Raw genomic sequence first — 17,694 nt, 5'->3', positions numbered from 1 at the left:
ACCTTTACTGAAGGGAGAGAGAAAAGTCATTTTTAACAAATAACATCGGGGCCACAGAATAAACACAGGGGGCAGGGGCAGGAAATGGTCCACAAGCTCTTCCTCACACCATACCAAGAGCTAACAGAAAAAGTGAAAATGAATCTACATATGAGAATACTATTTTGACTCTGGGATAGGCAGGTCATTCTTAGAACACAGAAAAAGCACTAACCATGAAAACAAATAACCGATCAATTGAACTTGACTAAATTCAGACCCTCCACTGACACTGTCAAGGATTCCTACCAATCAGTAGACAATGCAATGAAAGTGGCCAAGGACCTAAACAGACACATGGGCTCAGCACTGTCACCAAAGGAAAGCAAACGGAAACCTCAGTGAAGTACCAGAACTTCTGCCCGAAAACACCATCACCACCAAATGCTGGCAAAGACATGAGCCACTGGACCCCAGGGCCTGCAGAGGTGGTGGCACAGCACACCACCTGGAGAAGTCTTTGGCAGGAGTAGAGTCAAGCACAACAACCCTGGAACTTGGCAATTCTTCCAGAGAATTACTTTCAAAGGACAAGAACCATGTCTACAAAGACTCGAACACAAATGTTCATAGCAGTTTTATTTCTTGCAGCACTGGGGACTAAACCCAGGAGTAAGGCCAGAGCTCACCCCAGCCCTTCCATCTTGGCAGAAGGGTCTTGCTGTGTTGTCCAGGCTGGCCTAGAACCTCCTGAGTGGCTGGGATCACAGGCATGGCCACCAGCCCAGTGCAGCTGGGTCCACCAAGAAGACAACGGACCTGTGTGGTCTGTGCAAACGTGGATTACTTCTGCTGCTCCAGCACATCAAGAAGGACGACTGAAACACATTCGTTGAGGCAACAAGAGGAAAACAGCTCTTCTCACTGAAGGTCTGGTATGCTTTAATCTGTCATCTTAAACCAAGTTTTTAAAAACAGCAGAGTTAGGGCTGGGACTGGGGCTCAGCGGTAGCGCACTCGCCTAGCACAGGTAAGGCCCTGGGTTCGATCCTCAGCACCACATAAAAATAAATTCATTAATTAAGGATATTGTGTCCAACTACAACTAAAGAATAATTATTAAAAAATTATATATTTAGGGGCTGGTGTTGTAGCTCAGTGGTAGAGAGCACTTGCCTCGCATGCATGAGGCCCTGGGTTTGATCCTCAGCACCAGGTTAAAAAAGTAAATAAAAATAAAGATATTGTGTCCATCTACAACTAAAGAAAATTATTTAAAAACAGCACAGTTAGACTATACAACCAGCAGTCTAACCACAAAAGGCTCCCAGCACCCAGCACTGGAGAGCACGGAGCAGGCAGAGCTCCCGTACCACTGCAGGAGGGTGGAAGCCAGCCTGACCCCTCTAGCTTTGTCCAACGTGCATCCAGCAAGTGATGTGGATGCACACTCACAACTGAGATACTACCAAAATGGGCCACTGTGCTCGCTCCTGCAATGGCCCACAACTTAGCAGCAGATGAAGACTTGCTATATGTGGACGACCCACCCAGGCATGAGGCTGAGCTCACGGGCCCACGCTGTGTAGTTCCATTCTCATGGCGCTCAAGAAACAGCTGAGCTACTGATTGGCAATGGTCACCACAGTGTTGACTGGGAAAGGACACAGCACCAGTGGGAAGCCGGATTGGTCCAGGGGCTATATGTGGGATGTGTGCTCTCTGCCGTGCTGTCCATCGGTAAGAAAGAGACAGGAGTAGACAGGTGGTGGACAGGTGGTGAGCAGGAGGCAAGGCCTGGAAGGCCCTGCTCTGGAGAGCACACAGTGCTCAGGAGTGCGGGGCACAGGGAACATCACGTGAAGTTCTGCTGCCACTTGTTGGCCGGACTTGTGGGTGGAGCAGGCAGGGGCTACAACACGGTGTAGTGTGCTGATTGGCACCACCTGGCCTGCACAGGTCACAGGGAGACCCCAAAGCTGAGCCCTGGGTGGCCATAGAGAGTAGAGGTCAGCAATGGGCACCGCAGGCATCAACTTCCACAAAGGCCTGAACTGGAGCGGGCACAGGAGGAGGCGTATGTGAGGACGCATGGCAGGACAGGAGTACAGGGGCTGAGGCAGCCATCAGAGATCAAGTGCCAAGCAGGACTGGCCGCAGAGCAGGGCAGGGGCACTGCAGAGCAGCTAAGAGGGTTAGGGCAGCTGACCACAGCTCAGGGCCACAGGTGACAGGAGCTGCTCTCAGAACCCAAGCTGGCTGTCCAAGTAGCCTGCACCCCTGGCCCAGGAGGGCAATGATCAGGCCAAGAGTGAGATGTGACCTCAGGATTCCAAGCTGAGGCCTCCAACTTCAGGGCAGCCCTTCCCATTAGTGGTGGGTTCTGCAAGGCGGGAAGATTGTTGTGCTCTTCTTGAAACCCCTGTCTTGATGTGCTGGGCCCCCTTTGCTGCAGTGACAGCAGCCATAACCCCAGCCCCAATGAGTGAGCCAGGGAGGGCAGAGCACTCCCCTGGGCTCAGAAACTCCTCAGAGTGAGAAATAGAAAGCCATTTTATTAACACGCTTTACATTTACAGCTTATTAGCTAATCAACATCAACATGCAAAAATAAGCGCTAGATACAAACCTCTACCACAGGTTTCTGTGTGGACTACAATGGTTCGTGTGTTCTGAAAACCCATCAGTACTTGCTTCAGCTGAACTATCCGCTCCTGTAACGAATAGCATGCAGACTCCAGGGCTACAGAACTATCCAGCAAGGCCTCTGCAGAAACTCGATCCAGTGGATTTCCACGTGAATACATTCTCGAAGCAGGAAGTAAGGCGGTGCACGGAGGACCGGGGCTGAGCCTAAGCTCGCACGCAGGACGTGGCCCCAGGGCCTGCAAGGTGCTCTGGTGGCAGCTCTAGTGACATCAGGAAGGGCCCTCGTGCACCGCATGGCAAGTCACCGCAGGCCGCCCACGTGCCAGCACCTCACCCAGGCCATGGCTAACATGTGTTGAAGGACCAGCCTGTTCCTTACGCTCCCCAGGACTCTTCAGCAAAAAGAGGAAGCTGAGAAACTTGGGAGAGAAGGATTCCTACCTGTGAGCTGTCCTAAAGCTCTTCGGGGTTGAGGTCAGGCTGTAGAGTTTCCTTTGAGAGGTGCAAGTACTTTGCAGAAGCATCGAATAGTCGACTTACGTTATAAAATCCTACCCATCAAACGCTGTTTTCAAGTACGAACTCATTAAATCTCACTTCCTCACTTCCTAAGAGTATTTATCGTTGCTCACTGATCTTTGGTCGCAAGAAACAGAAATGCGGTGGCAGGCTAGGGCCAGGGATGGGGAGGGCGTGCCCTGCCCACACAGCCCCAGCCAAGGCGTGCACCTGGCGACACGGGGCCTACATGATGTACACTTTCTCGGCTTGTGAGAAGTGGAAGACTTCTTTGGTTCTTGGGCAAACAACTTTATCATCTTGACGGATAGAAAGCAGAGACTGAAAAATAAGATCAGGAACATATTAAGAAGATGCACTCTAAATTAGGTTTCCATTAAAAACCCACACAGCACACCATCAGAGCATGCAGCTCAGCCTGCAGCATCATCTCCTGAGACACACTGACACTGCCAGGGAACCCCAGCAGCTCAACAGGCAGCCAGCACAGCACAGCACAGCACAGCACAGCACAGCCCAGCCCAGCCCAGCCCAGCCCAGCCCAGCCCAGCCCAGCCCAGCCCAGCCCAGCCCAGCCCAACGCCCTGCCCCACAGCTCACATTGTAGCCGTAGACATAGCCATTGGGCAGCATCATAGGTGGGTTGTTCTCGTTCATGACATCGCCAGAGATTTTGCAGACCAGGCGTGAGTTGGCACAGTGTGCCATGGGCAGGGGCTGCGCCAACTTGTTGAGGGACCGGCTGCACACGGGGCAGTCGGGGCTCTTCGAGCTGCCATCCTCCTTGTAGCACTGCCTGTGCACGGTGTTAAGGAAGGGCTGGGCTTCACTGGCTCAAGCAGTGAGAAGGTACCCCTGGCCCTCACTGCTCTGAGCTCAGGGCACTTGCCTGGCCACTCAGTCACCACACTGGGAACAAATGAGGGCAAAGCAGCCACGTAGTAGAGAGGCCTGACCTGAGACTGGAAACCAGTGCGCCTCCCCCAGGCCTCTCCTGCAGCAAGACCACACTGGCTCCATCGTCCCCAGCCCTCGTCCAGCCCCCGCCTCACAGGCAGGAGAGGCAAGAGCCCTAGGACAGTGACCTTCTCAGGGAACCTCAGAGAGGGCAACGAGCAAACACACTCCTGTTCTCCGTGCTCAGCAGAGGCAGTCAGGGTGAGGCCTGGGTTCTGTCTCAGCGCAGCTCAGCCAGGCACCAGCAGTGGTACCAGTCAGTCACAGGAGGGATAGCGTCACAGGAGGAACAGAACCAGTTACACAATGGACAGGTCAGTCATGCAAGGGATAGATCGGTCACATTCAGGAATAGTGTCACATGCTAGACAGGGTCAATCATGCAGGATGGGGCCAGTCACGTGAAGGGTAGGAGCACAGGATCTGCCAAATCCAGGTGAGGAAGCTCAGAGAGCCTCTGCCCTCTGGAGAGGGGAGGCTGCCTTCCTGCCTCAGGGACAGCCACTCTGAGCTGACCTGAGAAGTGAAGCCAGACCCTGGGCCGGGATGGCCAGGCCCAGACCGACTCTTCTGAGGACTGGGAGCCACATCAGGTGTGCTAGCAGGGCCAAGGCTGAGTACAGAGTGCCCCTCTCGACTACCACCCAGGAGTGTCAAGAGCATGACACACAGCTCTGGGACAGCGCAGCCTGCTAGAATGCAACCAGGGACAGGAGCCAGCTAAGCAGGAGCACAGGGAGGATACGGTGTCTTAATGGCCGACAGGCCAGCTTGCAGGGTTAGGGTGAACACCGAGTTGTTTCCCAGCTGGTGCAGACGGTAGTTGTCATATCGGAACTGCTGGATCAGCATCCGCCACCGGGCAGGATCCAGAAGGTCCTGGAAGAGACGAGGTGGAGGGTGTTGGGATCCTTCCAGGAGACCCAGCAGGGACAGCTGACCGCAGTGGGCAGTGGGGGGGGGGGGCCAGGAGTCATGGCCCTCCTGAGCAGAGACTAGCGCCTAATGTGCCTGTGATCCAGGCTTAACACCCAACTGCAGGACCCCGTAAACTCTAACTAACAACAGCCCACAAGGTTCTTGTTGAGAACCGATGGCTCCTGGCCCTTCTTCCCAGGACCTGTGCCTCTGGCCTCATGGCCAGTGCCCTTTTCTAAGCAAGGCTTCCTTCTTTCAGGTACTGCATGACCCCCGGGATGAGGCCTGCAGCTTGCTGCCTGAGGTGAGGCCTTGCTCCCTGTCTAGCGACTGATCTGCCCTTTGCTCCTTTCCTCACAGCATCCAACACACAGCATTCTCAGCTCTCCCGTGAAGTTCACAGCATCCTAAACTGCCCGTTTGTCCCAGCCAAGGGTTTCCCACGTGATCCTGGTCTCGCTCTCTCATGTTGCAAAATTCCTGACGGGCACTAACAGGTATGCACTAAAGGGGAGGGGTTCAACCCTGTTTTTAAGGTGGTGGGACAGCAGGACCTGCTTCCCCTGTGCCCGGACAGCAAGACCACCTAAGGGAGGAGAGATAGGCAAGCCATATGCCAAGCCAGACACTGACCCACAGAGGGTCAGCCCTCTCCCACTTCTCCATGTGAGAGAAACCCAAGACGCGGACTTGAAACGTGAGCTCTCTGGGCTCAGCACCGGATGGCATCTCATAGAAAGTACCTAGCACCTCACCACCTCGTGGACACAAAGAGGTCAGCAGCCTCCCAGAAGGAGCTACGCTGGTCCACTTGGGCACAGCAATGCCAACTGTCTGGGGGCTGCAGGGCAAACATACTGGCTACAACAGAGACCAGCTTCGAGGTTTACAAATTTTGCAAAATCCACAAGCAAGGAGCTATACTTGATGTCATTTTCTGGAAACTGAAACTTAATGCCAGCAAGGTGTCCCACTAATTCCTACAATATGCAGCTGAGCAGGCCAGAAAGCAGCAGGCTCCCTGGGTGGGGCGGGAGTCGGCACATGACCACATCCCCCGCCCCCAGGCCCCACTGAAACCACGAGGACAGGGAGCAGGAGCCTTTGTCAGAAGGCTGGTGAGCAGGTCTGCCAGCAAACCTGGGGCAGAGAAGAAGGACCAGGAGATGTGATAGGGAGACCACACCAGGCCCACCAAGACCTGGAGACCCAGAGGCCATGACACCACAGAGGAAGCACAGGACACCACTCAAGCTGGCATCATCCATGGGACTGCAGGAAGAGATGGAAGAGCAGTGGCAGGGAAGGGGGGGGGGGCGGTCCAGGGCCAAATCTGCCAGGCTGAAGTGCTCCTAAAACCTACCACTCAAATCCTGTATCAGAACGGGAATAAAGCAGGAGGGGCAACAGCAGACCAGCTGGCAGACAGGCCCTCAAGAGCTGGAACAGTAGCTAACCACCTTACGTGGATGCTCTGACCCTGGAGGCCCACAGGAACCCAGAGAACAGGAGAATGGACATTACCTTGTAAGGGGAGATGTGTGTGTCTGGCGGGAAGGCCAGCATGCCCATGACCTGGCGGACCTCATCCAGCTGGCTCCCTTCAGCCTGACTGAAGTGCTTTCTTGCATGTCTAAAAAACAACGTTTTGGCATATTTCAGTGTGCACTTTCATCCTTAAGGGCCCACTCTCACAGTGCTCAGGCCAGGGTCAAGGCTCACAGGGAGTCGGTCCTTGGCCCTGGAGGTTCTGGTGGGCAGGGCCTGTTGGGGGACAGGCAAAGCAGAAGCTGGGCTCACCAGGGTTGGAAGAGCGCTGCCCCAAGCCCTCCAAAACAATTCTAACCGCGCTGGATGCCCAACCCAGGGCTGGGAGGCTATCTTGCCTCCTGGCATAGCCCTCCCTGCTGTACACAGCCCAGCCTTCCACCCAAGTGTGCAAGCCAACACAGCCATGGTCCTTCATGAGTGACATACACAGTGGGCTCCTGGCCTAACCTGCAAGGGTTATACAGCTGGAGGACCAGCCGCTCCCCTCTGAGCTACCCAAGGGTAGCTGCTCACCCCAAAGGCCCTCTGCCCATGTGTCCACAAACCTTCCCAAGAACTCCCACAGGGTGGAGGCCGCTGGCCACTGGTGCTCACTGTCCCTATAGCTGTCCAGGGGATCCACACTCACACATGCCCTTGGTCTACCACTGAATCCTCGGCACTCACAGGTCCTCTTCCCCTGGAACCAGCCCCTTGGTCCCAGGGACCAGTGACAGCACAACCCATGCCCCCAAGTCCCCAAGCCCTGTATTGTCAGAAACAAGGTGTGAAGGGGTGGAGGCTGAGAAGGGGGTAGGAGGTAGGGAGATCCCTGCTCAGGACAGCTGCAGAGGGGCGTGGCTCTACATGGAGACTGGAGTTGGCACAGGAGGTGGCCAAGTAGTCCCAGAGGAATAGCAAGGTGGCCATGAGGCTGAAGCGCCAAGGGGCAGAAGAGGACACTAGGTGTGGAGAGTGTGGCCAAGAGGAGCAGAGGAATCCAGGCTCAGGACACACCCATGGGAGTCCACATGGCTGTCCACCCTGTGGGAAGAGTGGCGAGGCTAGCACCCCTCCAGGACAATTGAGGGCTGGTAGGCAGCCAGGCCCCAGAGCTGTGCACAGGCAGGTCTGACACCTACTTCCAGGACCACAGAGCCAACTCTCCTTAATGAACCCACCAGTGTGAGACACAGTGCAGACCACTTAAGACACAACACCACATTTCTCTTTAAAGATGCATATACACAAACATAGCCAGAAGACTAACACCTGACTTGGCCTAGCCAGCTTTAAGGCCTGGGGGCTTAGTGGACATAGTACAGTCCCACCTTCATCAAGTTACTCAGACACCTGGGTCAGGCATGTGGCTTACTCATTTACCAAAAATAAAAAACGTTGCTTGGTACAGTGGCACATGCCTGTTTTCTCAGTTACTCAGGAGGCTGAGACTGGAGGATCGCTTGAGCCCAGGAGTTCAAGGACAGCCTAGGCACCATAGCGAGGCCATGTCTCAACAAAAAAAAAAAAAAAAGAATGTTAGAAGTTAGCCACCAGAAGCTCACGCTTCCACATTTAGCAATGCCCAAGGCAGCAGCCAGAGAGGTCCATGGCCTGGTCCAGCAGCCCCCCCCCCCCCCAAGATTAACAGGCAATAGGCCAGATGACAGGACCCCAACCTTCCCCTGCTCCAGGGGACAGTCCCAGGTAAGCCACACCCTCATCCAGGGCTGGGCTTGCAGGACGGCATGGAGAACGCAGTTCTTCACCTTGCCCAGCACTAGGGCCCAGTTCGGATCCTCAGCAAGACATGCCCCGGCTTCACATTCCTATGCATCCAGTCTCAGCTTCATACCCTGTCCCTCCAAGTTCAGCCAAACCCATCCACCCTCACCCTGCCCAGGTCCTGTCGGTACCTGTCTGCCACCTCCAACCACCCTGGCCAGACCTTCTGAAAAGCCGGCCCTGAGGCTCCCTTCTCTTCCCCCTCAGCCCTACCTGGCACACTTGCCTGCCCTCCCACCCACAAAGGCTCCTGCAGTATCACTCCTAAAGAGAGCTTTCTTTACCTGCTCACACAGCTGACATCCCAGGTGTCCATGGAGGACACTCTCAGGCCATAGCTGCCTGGTGGTCACCCATCAGGTGCTTGCCCTCAGCCAGGCACAGAGCAGGAGCTCAGGACAGCCGATGCCCATTCCCCTGCAGCAGGACCCACACTCCAGGGCCACATCCGCTGCCTGTGCACCTGCACTGCCTAGGAGTGGGACCCACCTGCCTGTTGCAGATAGGGCCCTGCCCCCAGAAGTCATGAGGCTTTAAGAGCTTCTCCCACCCCACTGCCACCTGCCTGAACCTGAGGGGTGCCCAGTCCAGGCCATGCTCTTCAAGGGCCCTCAGTGGTACGTGATGAGAGCACAGAGGGCCTGGTTCTGACTCCAGGGCTGATGTGGTGGCTGAGGCCCTAAGAGGGAAGCAGGCCAGGCCACGCATGGCTGGGCAGATGCCATCCTGTGGGCACGAGGGCCAAAAGGGGCAGGATGGGTGAGTGTGTGGACTGCCCCCACAGCTGGCCCCATCACTGCCCCCAGACCATATGAGTACCTCAGAGCAGCAGGCCAGCTGACCCAACTGCACAAGGGCTATGGATGCAGAGGGGGTACAGCACCACTCCCAGGCCCACCGCTGTGGCTGGGCTCCCCTTCAGTGGGCCTGGCGGTGGACAGAAAAGGAATAAAGACCAGGCTCTCCTGTCCTACCACCGGCTACCCGGCATGGGCACTGGGAGCCAGCGAGACTGGCATGTGGATTCAAGGCAGCCTGCCCTCTATGGGACCTACGACACCTGTTCTGTTCTTGCCCAACGAGGCCCTGGGGATGGCTCACTGCCACCCACCCATAGGACTCAAGGTGGACACAGGCCACCGCCAATCCTCAGCTATCACAGGCAGGGGTTTCCTACTATACCTGTACCTGGCAACTCTCCTGCTAGTCAGATGTGTGTCAGGTGCCCCTTAGCACAGGCTCAGCAGCAGCTCCTCTTGCTGCAGTCCCTAGCTCAGCTGCTCCACCCATGTGCTGCCCTCCCGGCTCAGAGATCCAGGCTTAAGTGGGCAGGAGCCTCAGCAAAGCTAGAGTGAGAAAAGCCTGGTGACTAAGGACCAGCCACTGCCTCTGCCCCCAGCACAGCACACACTGGCCAACAGCACCCAGCTCAGGCGCCAGGAGGACATCATGAGGCTGCTGACAGAAGACGAGCGGGTCTGGGGCAAGGAAGGGGAACCGGCACTCAGCCACCTCTCTGTGGGCACTCGCGTCTGACCAAGGATAAGCAAAAACGCCATCCTCATCCCTGACTGCCAGGTGAGGCTGTGTAGGTAGTCAGCCAAGGTTCCCTTAGTCTTTGAGCCAAAGATGGGACAAAGAAGCCCAGCTGTGCCCACAGAAAGCCCTAAGGTGCTCTTCTTGCTGCCAGTCGTCTCGCAGATGGCCATGTATGGAACAACCCAGACTAATGAACTTTCAACTGATGGTGGCCCAATCCTGTCAGGGCATTCCTGCTGCCAGCAGCTTGTGGTACTTTCCAAGTGGGAAGATAGGAGCCCAGAGCCCTGACCACAGGTTCATGTAGACGGTCATGACACCACAGGCCACCACACTACAAGACCCACTGTCACCATGCATCCTCCTCTAGCACCCAGACTGTGAGGACGGGGCAAGGGGACATGGCAGCCCTCACATGAGAAGCTGGGAGCAGCCTGAAGTCCTACCTTACAGCATCTAGGCGCTTGTTCTGCCGAACGAGCTCGATGAACTCCTGGATCCTGAGGCTGAACTCCAGGCAGCTCTGAGGGCAAAGAAGAGACGCTAAGTTAAGACAGCGGAGTGCCGGTGCCGGTATCAGTGCCGGTGCCGGCGCCAGTGCCAGTGCAGCACCAGGCATCTGGGGAAAGTGCTCAGGCATCCCATCCCCAGCAGGCCCTCTGACTGGCCGGAGAGGCAGGGCTGCAGCCAAAGAGGCTGCTTCATTCACCCTGTGACAGACACTTCCCAGCAGGGTCCACACCGCACTGCAAGCCCATAAGCCTGGGCCACCCAACATAGCCTCAGTGGGAGTGGAGCCATGTTTCCCCTGGGGGGGTCCATGGCACCAAGAGGCACCCAGGAGCCTGGCATGGGGTTGCCGGGTGGGCAGGAGCAGTGGGTGTGGACCAAGTTGCCCAATGGACTCACATGAAAAGCTGTCACGAAGGTGGGCAGCAGCCAGGAACCATTACCAGCTCACTGGGTGTGGGGGAAAGGCTCGCAGTCCCACACGGAACCCGTCCATTCCACAAAGGGCAGAGGAGTTTTCTGGTTCCCATGTGTCCTCAATGACCTTGTGCACTCGAGTACCCCCAAGCCTTCTTCCCCCCATGCGATATCTTCTCCTATTGCCCCCAAGCCTGAGACTCAGTGCACTTCCAGTCTGTGCCAAAGGCTATTCTGGAAAAATTCAGACAAGCCAATGTCAAGAGGCTCTAACACTAGGCAGGAGGAGACAATGAGAGAACAAGTGGGTGCTGGATGGGCTACAAGGTATAACCTCGTAGGGGCTGCCAAGGAACACCTGAACAAAGATGCACAGGTGCAGGGCCAGATGCAGGAAAGTGTCCCAAGCAAGAAGTGTGAGCCAGCGCAAAGGTCCCGCCTGGAACAGGAGGTGCCATACCTGCAGAAGCCGAGGCTCCTGCTATGACCTTACCGCCCACGTCAGCCAGGGTCAGGTGGAGATGGCGGAAGGGTGGTTCCTGCAAAGGGCAGAAGCCCCAGGATTTGCTGAGGCCATGAGAGAGGTCTGGGTTGGTGCTATGCCCAGAGGTGGGAAGGGTTGGGGAAGAAGGTTGGGGGTGAGGTCCGAAGGTGTCTGCCTAGAGGCACCACAGTGACTGGGGGATGGTACAGAGTCCACAGTGGGGACAGCCAGCATGGAAACTCAAAGCTGCTTTGAAACCAGCCATATCAATCCTATTTCAGCTGGAAATCTTGTGCCTGGGGATAGGGCCAGCAGGCATAAGTAAATTCTCAAACTCGGGAAAAGGTGGATCTTTCTATACAAACAGTAGTAGCTTGAACCTGAGACTGTCAGTGTGTGTGCCTGGGGCTCCTCACCCACACGGGACGTTGATCCCACAGCATCCAAAGTACGTGATGGCACGGACCTGGGGCCCAGAGTTCCTCTATGTCATGAACTTCCCCACTAGGCCTCCTCAGCCTGCACACTGTGTCCCAAGGGCCACCAGCCTGAACCTGCAGAGCATGTTCGACCCCTGCCAGGACCCCACTGCAACACACCATGACCATTCAGGAGCAGCTGCACCAGCTCTGAATAGAAGGTGACGCAGGACAAAGATGGTCGGCTGCCCCCACCCCTCGCTCCTCCCCCTGCACCCAGACTGAGGAGCAGCCAGGCTGGAGGCAGAAGCTGCCCTGATTCCCAAAAGGGAGCAAGCTCTGCAGAGAGTGGCAGGTTCGGTACAGACCCACTAGACAAAGGCAGCTCACCACAGGGCACCGTGGGCGTTCTGCTCTTTTGCAATGTTAGACTCTGGGTCCCTACAGAGGCTCCACCTTCCCTGGGTCCTTCCTGCCTCCCTGGGCTACTCAATGACCACTGATTCTGCAGTAGGTGGCCATCAGCAGGCTCTGACTGAAAAAAAGAAGTCACTTTGTAGACCTCTTACAAAAGCAGTTTTTTGGGTAAAACTCCAGGTCACTGCTTTGCAAAAGGTACACTTTTAAATTTGAATTTCCTATTTAGAACCACTCTTTGATCTACCCGATCACTTTCAAATAGTCTACTAGCAGGGTAGTGCAAACGTGCAGTAGCAAAAAGGTCTCCAGACCTGCACGCACAATACGAGCCCATGGAGCCACATGGGTGTGAACACTACACCAGGCCTAGGGCCTCCGTGCAGCCTTTCCATGTGCCTCTCTAGACCTGGGGTGCCCTGCAGAGCATGCTCTGCTCCTCAGTGTCCCTTGCAGTCTGGATGTCCAAGTCAGTTCAACAGATGTGAACTTGGCACCCTCTCATTTAAAGTTATTTTCCAACTCGGTGGAACTGGGTCTCCAGGTTCATACCCACCTAGACTCTCCTGCCTCTGACGAGGTTCCTCCCTTGCTTGCCTCCCCTCCCTGTGCAAGTGGAGAGCATCCTCTGTTTAGCAGGCATTCACAGTGGGGCAGCAGTGCCTGCCCACATACTCCTGGTCAGCGCTAGGCCAGTGTTCCCTCTTAGACTCCTAGACACTGAATCATGCTCTCTTGCCCACACAGAGTTACCTGCAGCGCCCCTCACCTCTCAGACCTTGCCTACAGCAACATCCACCCACAGCTGGATGGAGACCACACAAGCCTCAGAGCCATGCTCTCAGTGCCGTCTGGCAGGTGCCAGGGCTAGCAGAAGTAACCAGCAACTTTCAGGTAGGCAGGGCCCTGAGCAGAGCTGTCTGGGGAGTGGGGTGGAGCTGAACAGGGTGCACAGTGTTACATACCAAGTCTGGCTTTCCTTTTAGGGTTTCCATACCAAGATCCTCACTCTCTTTAGGGGAGCCATTGGTGGCTCTACTCTTTCGTCCCGTCTTCGCCTCGTGCTCACTTTGGCGGCCCTGAGTGGCAGAGAGTGTCACTCTCGGTGGTGACTACATGCACCCCGACAAGCTCAACCAGGTGGGGTTAAAGAAGCACTCAGTTTAGAAAACAGAAAACAAACAGTTTTTCTGCCAGAGGTGGGGGCTGTTAATAAAAGTTAAAACATTTCTGCAAGCCCTACGACAACAGCATCTTTTAGTGAGCCAGGTTCAAATTCTGCAGTTTATGCTTTGCAGCCTCTGTAGTCTATATCTACCAAGTGTGTATTCAGTATATGATCACAGCCCGAGCTCTGCAGCCTGCCAGGGAACTTGCTCTCTGCATCTGTGAGCACCAGGAGCCCATGGGCCTGCCCAGACTCCCAAGCAAGGCGGCCACTAACATGCTGCATACGCAACGGAGCTCCACATCCCACTCCTCCTGAATCTCATGTCAGGACGATGTCCCAACCCCAACACAGGAGGCCACTCCTCAGGGTTGCGCCCAAAACCACCCAAACCCCAAAACCCACACCAATAACCCACCTTACAAACCAGAACTGACAGGGGTAGGCGTGTGGTTAAAGGCAGGTGGTGCAGCTTCCCTCACCACACCCCCACCCAGGCGGCCCCAGGGAGCCCCGCACACCTTCATCTTCCGGAGCCGGGACTTGTTGTCATGGCACCAGGCCAGGCACGTGGCCGTTTCTCGCCTCTCCAGGGACTCCTCTACTTCTTTGGCCGTCAGGAACATCTCGATGTTCACCAGGTCCTTGGGGGAAGGGGCAACTTGAGTCAGAACACACTGGCTCAGGGGCCCTTTTGCACCTGTGACCCATAAGCAGGGACATACAGCCATGGCCCTCCCAACCCTGCCTCCTGCCAAAGCACAGCCCCAGACCACACCTGTAGACACCCAGGGAGCAACATCAGGGAGCAGGAAAGGCTTCTGAGGACTGGGAAGCTCACAAGCGGCAGACGCCTGCTGGTTAGAGGACCAGGTCCCTGCCTGTCATTATGGACAGGGGCCAGCAGGAAACCCAACAACCAGCACACCAAGGTACACATGGACAAGCACCCATCTTTCCTGCCCCAGGGCAGTCCCCAGCACAAGGTACACACCCCAAAGATTCCAGCACAGGGGATCCCTCCCATGGCCCCCCAGCACAGGGTATGCGCCCACAGCCCCCACACAGGACCAGCCCTGCCATGACCCCCCCCAGCACAGGGCACCTCCCCATGCTCTGCTGCATAGGTTACGTGGTCCCATGGCCCCACAGTACAATGTGTAGTCCCAAATGGAGAACTCTACCTTCTAGAGCCAGAATTTCCTCGTCAAGGAGATGGAAACAGCACTCCCTACTGTGTTGAGCAGAACTGAAACCCAGACCCCAGCAGGACAGAGCAACAGAGTCAAGCATGGGAGGCAGAGGGCACACCTGCCAGAATGGGCCCAGGATGTGGGGGTTTCTCTGCAGCCCCAGACAGAAATATGAGATGAGCCAGTCCTGGCCACAGGTACACACCAGCAACAGCTACAGCAAGCAGAAGCCCAGGACGGTTAGCTGCACAATGCTGAGGTGTTTGCCTGACCCTGGTGGGTGTACAGGCAAGAGCCGCAGCTCCACCCCATCCCAGCCCTTCACAGGAAGACTGAAGCCCCAGCCACCCACTCTCACTGCCTGCTTTGTTTTGGGAATTTGGTATTGTGCAGAAGGTACAACTGGGGTGTTGAAGAGCTTCCCGTCCCTCCTTCACAAAGCCTGTGCCCTTTGGGAAGGGCCAAGTAACAGCCACATGTGCTGAGCTCTGGAGGACTCTCACAGGGCCAGGGATCCCCAGCAGTGAAGGGACCAAGTAAGACCAGCAAGATCAAGTGACTGAGATGAGGAGATGTGTGCACATCACAAAAAAGGGAAGCTATATGAAGAGCATGGGAATTTCAAAAGCTGAATTTCTCATATACCTAGAAAGGACTTAAGCAAAATCATGAATAATAATCAGCTTGTTGACCAGGAACAGCATGCCCAGCAGAGTATCCCTTTAGGGCCCTGGATAAGCCACACAGTGGCTCATATCCTGTGGCTAGTATCCCATTGGGATCACACCCCAGGGCAGCTCTCCTGTGCACATGGTCACAACGAAGTAGAAGGAGGAGCCCAAAGCTGCTGGCAGCTCCTTCCAGAAGGCGTGGCTGTGCAGAGCATGAAGAGCCCGTGTGGAAAAGGCAGCGGGAGATACAGGCTTTTCGGCAGAAGCAGTCAGTCAGACTAGCACTTTTCTGATTTCAAGATCAACAGTGACTAATGCATGCTCAGAAGCGTAAGGTGGAAGTTAAAGCCAATTACTTATAAGAAAACCAGCAAGAGAAACACTAAGCCAGTGCATAGGCTCAGCATCATGATGCCCTGTGTGCCAAGTGCCGGCTGGGTGCTCGGGGCCAGTTCTTTCAAGAATGCTGACCAGTGCTTGCCCTCCTCTGGCCTCACCAGGCACAGTTAGGCTGACCCACTGGTGGAGTCAGGTGGGCCCACTACGAGAAAGTCCTATCCCATGGTCCTTAGCAACTCCTGGGACACCCAGACATTCCTCAGAAGCCTCATGGACAGCATTCCCAACTTCACACAGTCTAAGGGGGAACCAAATGGGTCCCAATGAGCTCCCATAACCCTACATCCTGATCACCAGGCTCGGGAGTGAAGGAGGAGCAAGGAAGTGGGCTGTGTGGCTGGCTGACATGTTAGGAACAGTGAGGCCAGAGGCCCTTTCTGTCCCCATGCAGACAGAACCCAGGGCTGCTTCTGGTGGGCAGAACACAGGCCTGACAGGGCGGGGCTGGAACTTGGCATGTGGCCCTGAACATGAATTCAAACTCAGCAGCTGGACAGTAAGGCCAGGCCAGGTCCTGCCCAGCCTTTCTAGCCATGGAATCTGGGCCTTGGTGTGTGGTTCTGCCCTCACCCTGTCCCCTAGCACAAGATGGCTCTTCACCACCATGTCCCTTTTGGTCCCACCCCATGCCTCATCCCGGCGAAGCCAACCCCAACAACCTTCTTAGAATTGTCAGCTGTCTCCTCCTTGATGCTCCCTGAGTGCCCTGCCTTGTGTCGATTCTGCACCCTCCTTTCAGGTCACGCTTCTCCCCCGTCAGAGCACCCTTGGGGAAAGGAGGCGCCTGCAGCTTGTACTGCACCAGCCACTCCAAGGTAAACATAGCCACAAAAGCCAACACCTGGGAGCACTGAGTGGCCGCCCACATGGAGATGTGCCAGCCAGCAAGGGAGGGTGGACAGGCACAAGGGACCATTGGGCACCAGGGCAGGGACGTGGTGGCCCCTCTGCCAAGACTGGAGCGTAAACAAGAGGTGCCCATCCACTGCATCCAGTGGAAGGAAAGAAAGAGGCAGAAAGGGGGATGACCCAGGCAGGGCAGGAGCCATCAGGCACACACACTGGAGTCTCGGGGAGCTGGCCAACAGAAACGAAGTCTGCTCCTAAGGTCCCACAGCCACCTGAGGCTGGACCATGAGGCTGCAGGGCACCAGGAGCCCAGCCTTGGTTACTGGCTGGGGACCTCATGCAGCTCACTAATGCACATATCAATCTGTGCATCAATGGCAATGCCACACCCTACAGGGCAGCCAAGAACAGCAAAGCCAAGACCACACAGAACTGGACAGGGGCTCCCTCGTGCATTCCACTCACTTAACAGCATGTGCCCACACATTGCCCTCCCTTCTGCCACGAGACAGATACACAAATACAGGCGGGAAAGTTCAACAAAGAAGCTAGGAGAGGGCACAAAGCATGGCACCATTCTCCCTAAGTAGCCAGGGAGGGTGTTCTAGGGAGCTGCCATCCAAGAGGCCTGAACAGGGCCGCAGCAATCTCAGAGTTCAGGAAGAGAGGGGAGAGCTGGAGCAGTGGGCAGCAGAGCATGAGAAGCAGGATGCAGTGCACTGTTCTTAGAGGGCAGTCCAATGAAGACAGGGTAAAGAGAGCACTGCTCAGCAGACAGATGCACAGGATGGGCATGGCGCCGAGGCCATTCTTGGGCTGGGAGTGGCCAGTCTCATGCCATGGGTGGTGCTGCCAAGACTATGGCTGTCATGCTCTGGTGGGTGTCACAAAGGTGCAGGTGGGAGCCAAGTGGTACCACAGGAAAGGATCAGTAGGTCTGATGGAAGGGCAGAGAAAGGAAGGCCCCCGGAGGCCTGAGATGAGGGCAGAGTGTGGCTGGTGCCAGGAGAGGTCACTGGCTTGACAGAGGACTGGGGAGGCCAGGCCCAGGTCCAGGCCCACGAAGGCTCACTGTGCTCTGTCCTGCACAGGGGTCCTGCCTCCACAGCTTCTGGATGCTGGCATTTAGTGCAGGTAGAGCACATGCCATGTTATGTCTGAGAGCCGTAGACCCCACAACATGGATGGATGCTTGACAGCAGGGGGTCCTTGGCCACGGGCACCTATGGACCTGTGAAGACCAGTTGAGGGTAGCAGAGGTAGCAGGGTTCTGCCTCTGCCCAGTGTCAGG

General features: G+C 55.9%; 1 protein-coding gene across 5 annotated transcripts in view; it reads right to left on the bottom strand.

Moving 5' to 3' along the window:
• Nucleotides 1–2,514: 2,514 nt before the first annotated feature.
• The window catches only part of Maea (macrophage erythroblast attacher, E3 ubiquitin ligase), a 36,799-nt gene continuing 21,619 nt past the window's right edge, over nucleotides 2,515–17,694 (bottom strand). For 2 of the 5 annotated variants that reach the window (XM_027940416.2, XM_071614070.1), the window contains exons 4-10: nucleotides 13,813–13,935; nucleotides 13,089–13,202; nucleotides 10,323–10,399; nucleotides 6,547–6,655; nucleotides 4,850–4,983; nucleotides 3,748–3,943; nucleotides 2,515–3,468 (exon numbers count right to left, since the gene is read on the bottom strand). In XM_027940416.2, coding sequence (XP_027796217.1) covers nucleotides 3,373–3,468; nucleotides 3,748–3,943; nucleotides 4,850–4,983; nucleotides 6,547–6,655; nucleotides 10,323–10,399; nucleotides 13,089–13,202; nucleotides 13,813–13,935 — 849 coding nt within the window. In that variant the 3' untranslated portion in view covers nucleotides 2,515–3,372. The other 3 variants (XM_027940424.2, XR_003583503.3, XM_027940433.3) reach the window with 3 other exon arrangements.

The sequence above is a fragment of the Marmota flaviventris genome, chromosome 7 (assembly GCF_047511675.1).
Source record: "Marmota flaviventris isolate mMarFla1 chromosome 7, mMarFla1.hap1, whole genome shotgun sequence".
Lineage (NCBI taxonomy): Eukaryota > Metazoa > Chordata > Mammalia > Rodentia > Sciuridae > Marmota > Marmota flaviventris.
Note: the sequence above shows the minus strand (reverse complement) of the source record. Positions and strands in the feature narration are given on the sequence as shown.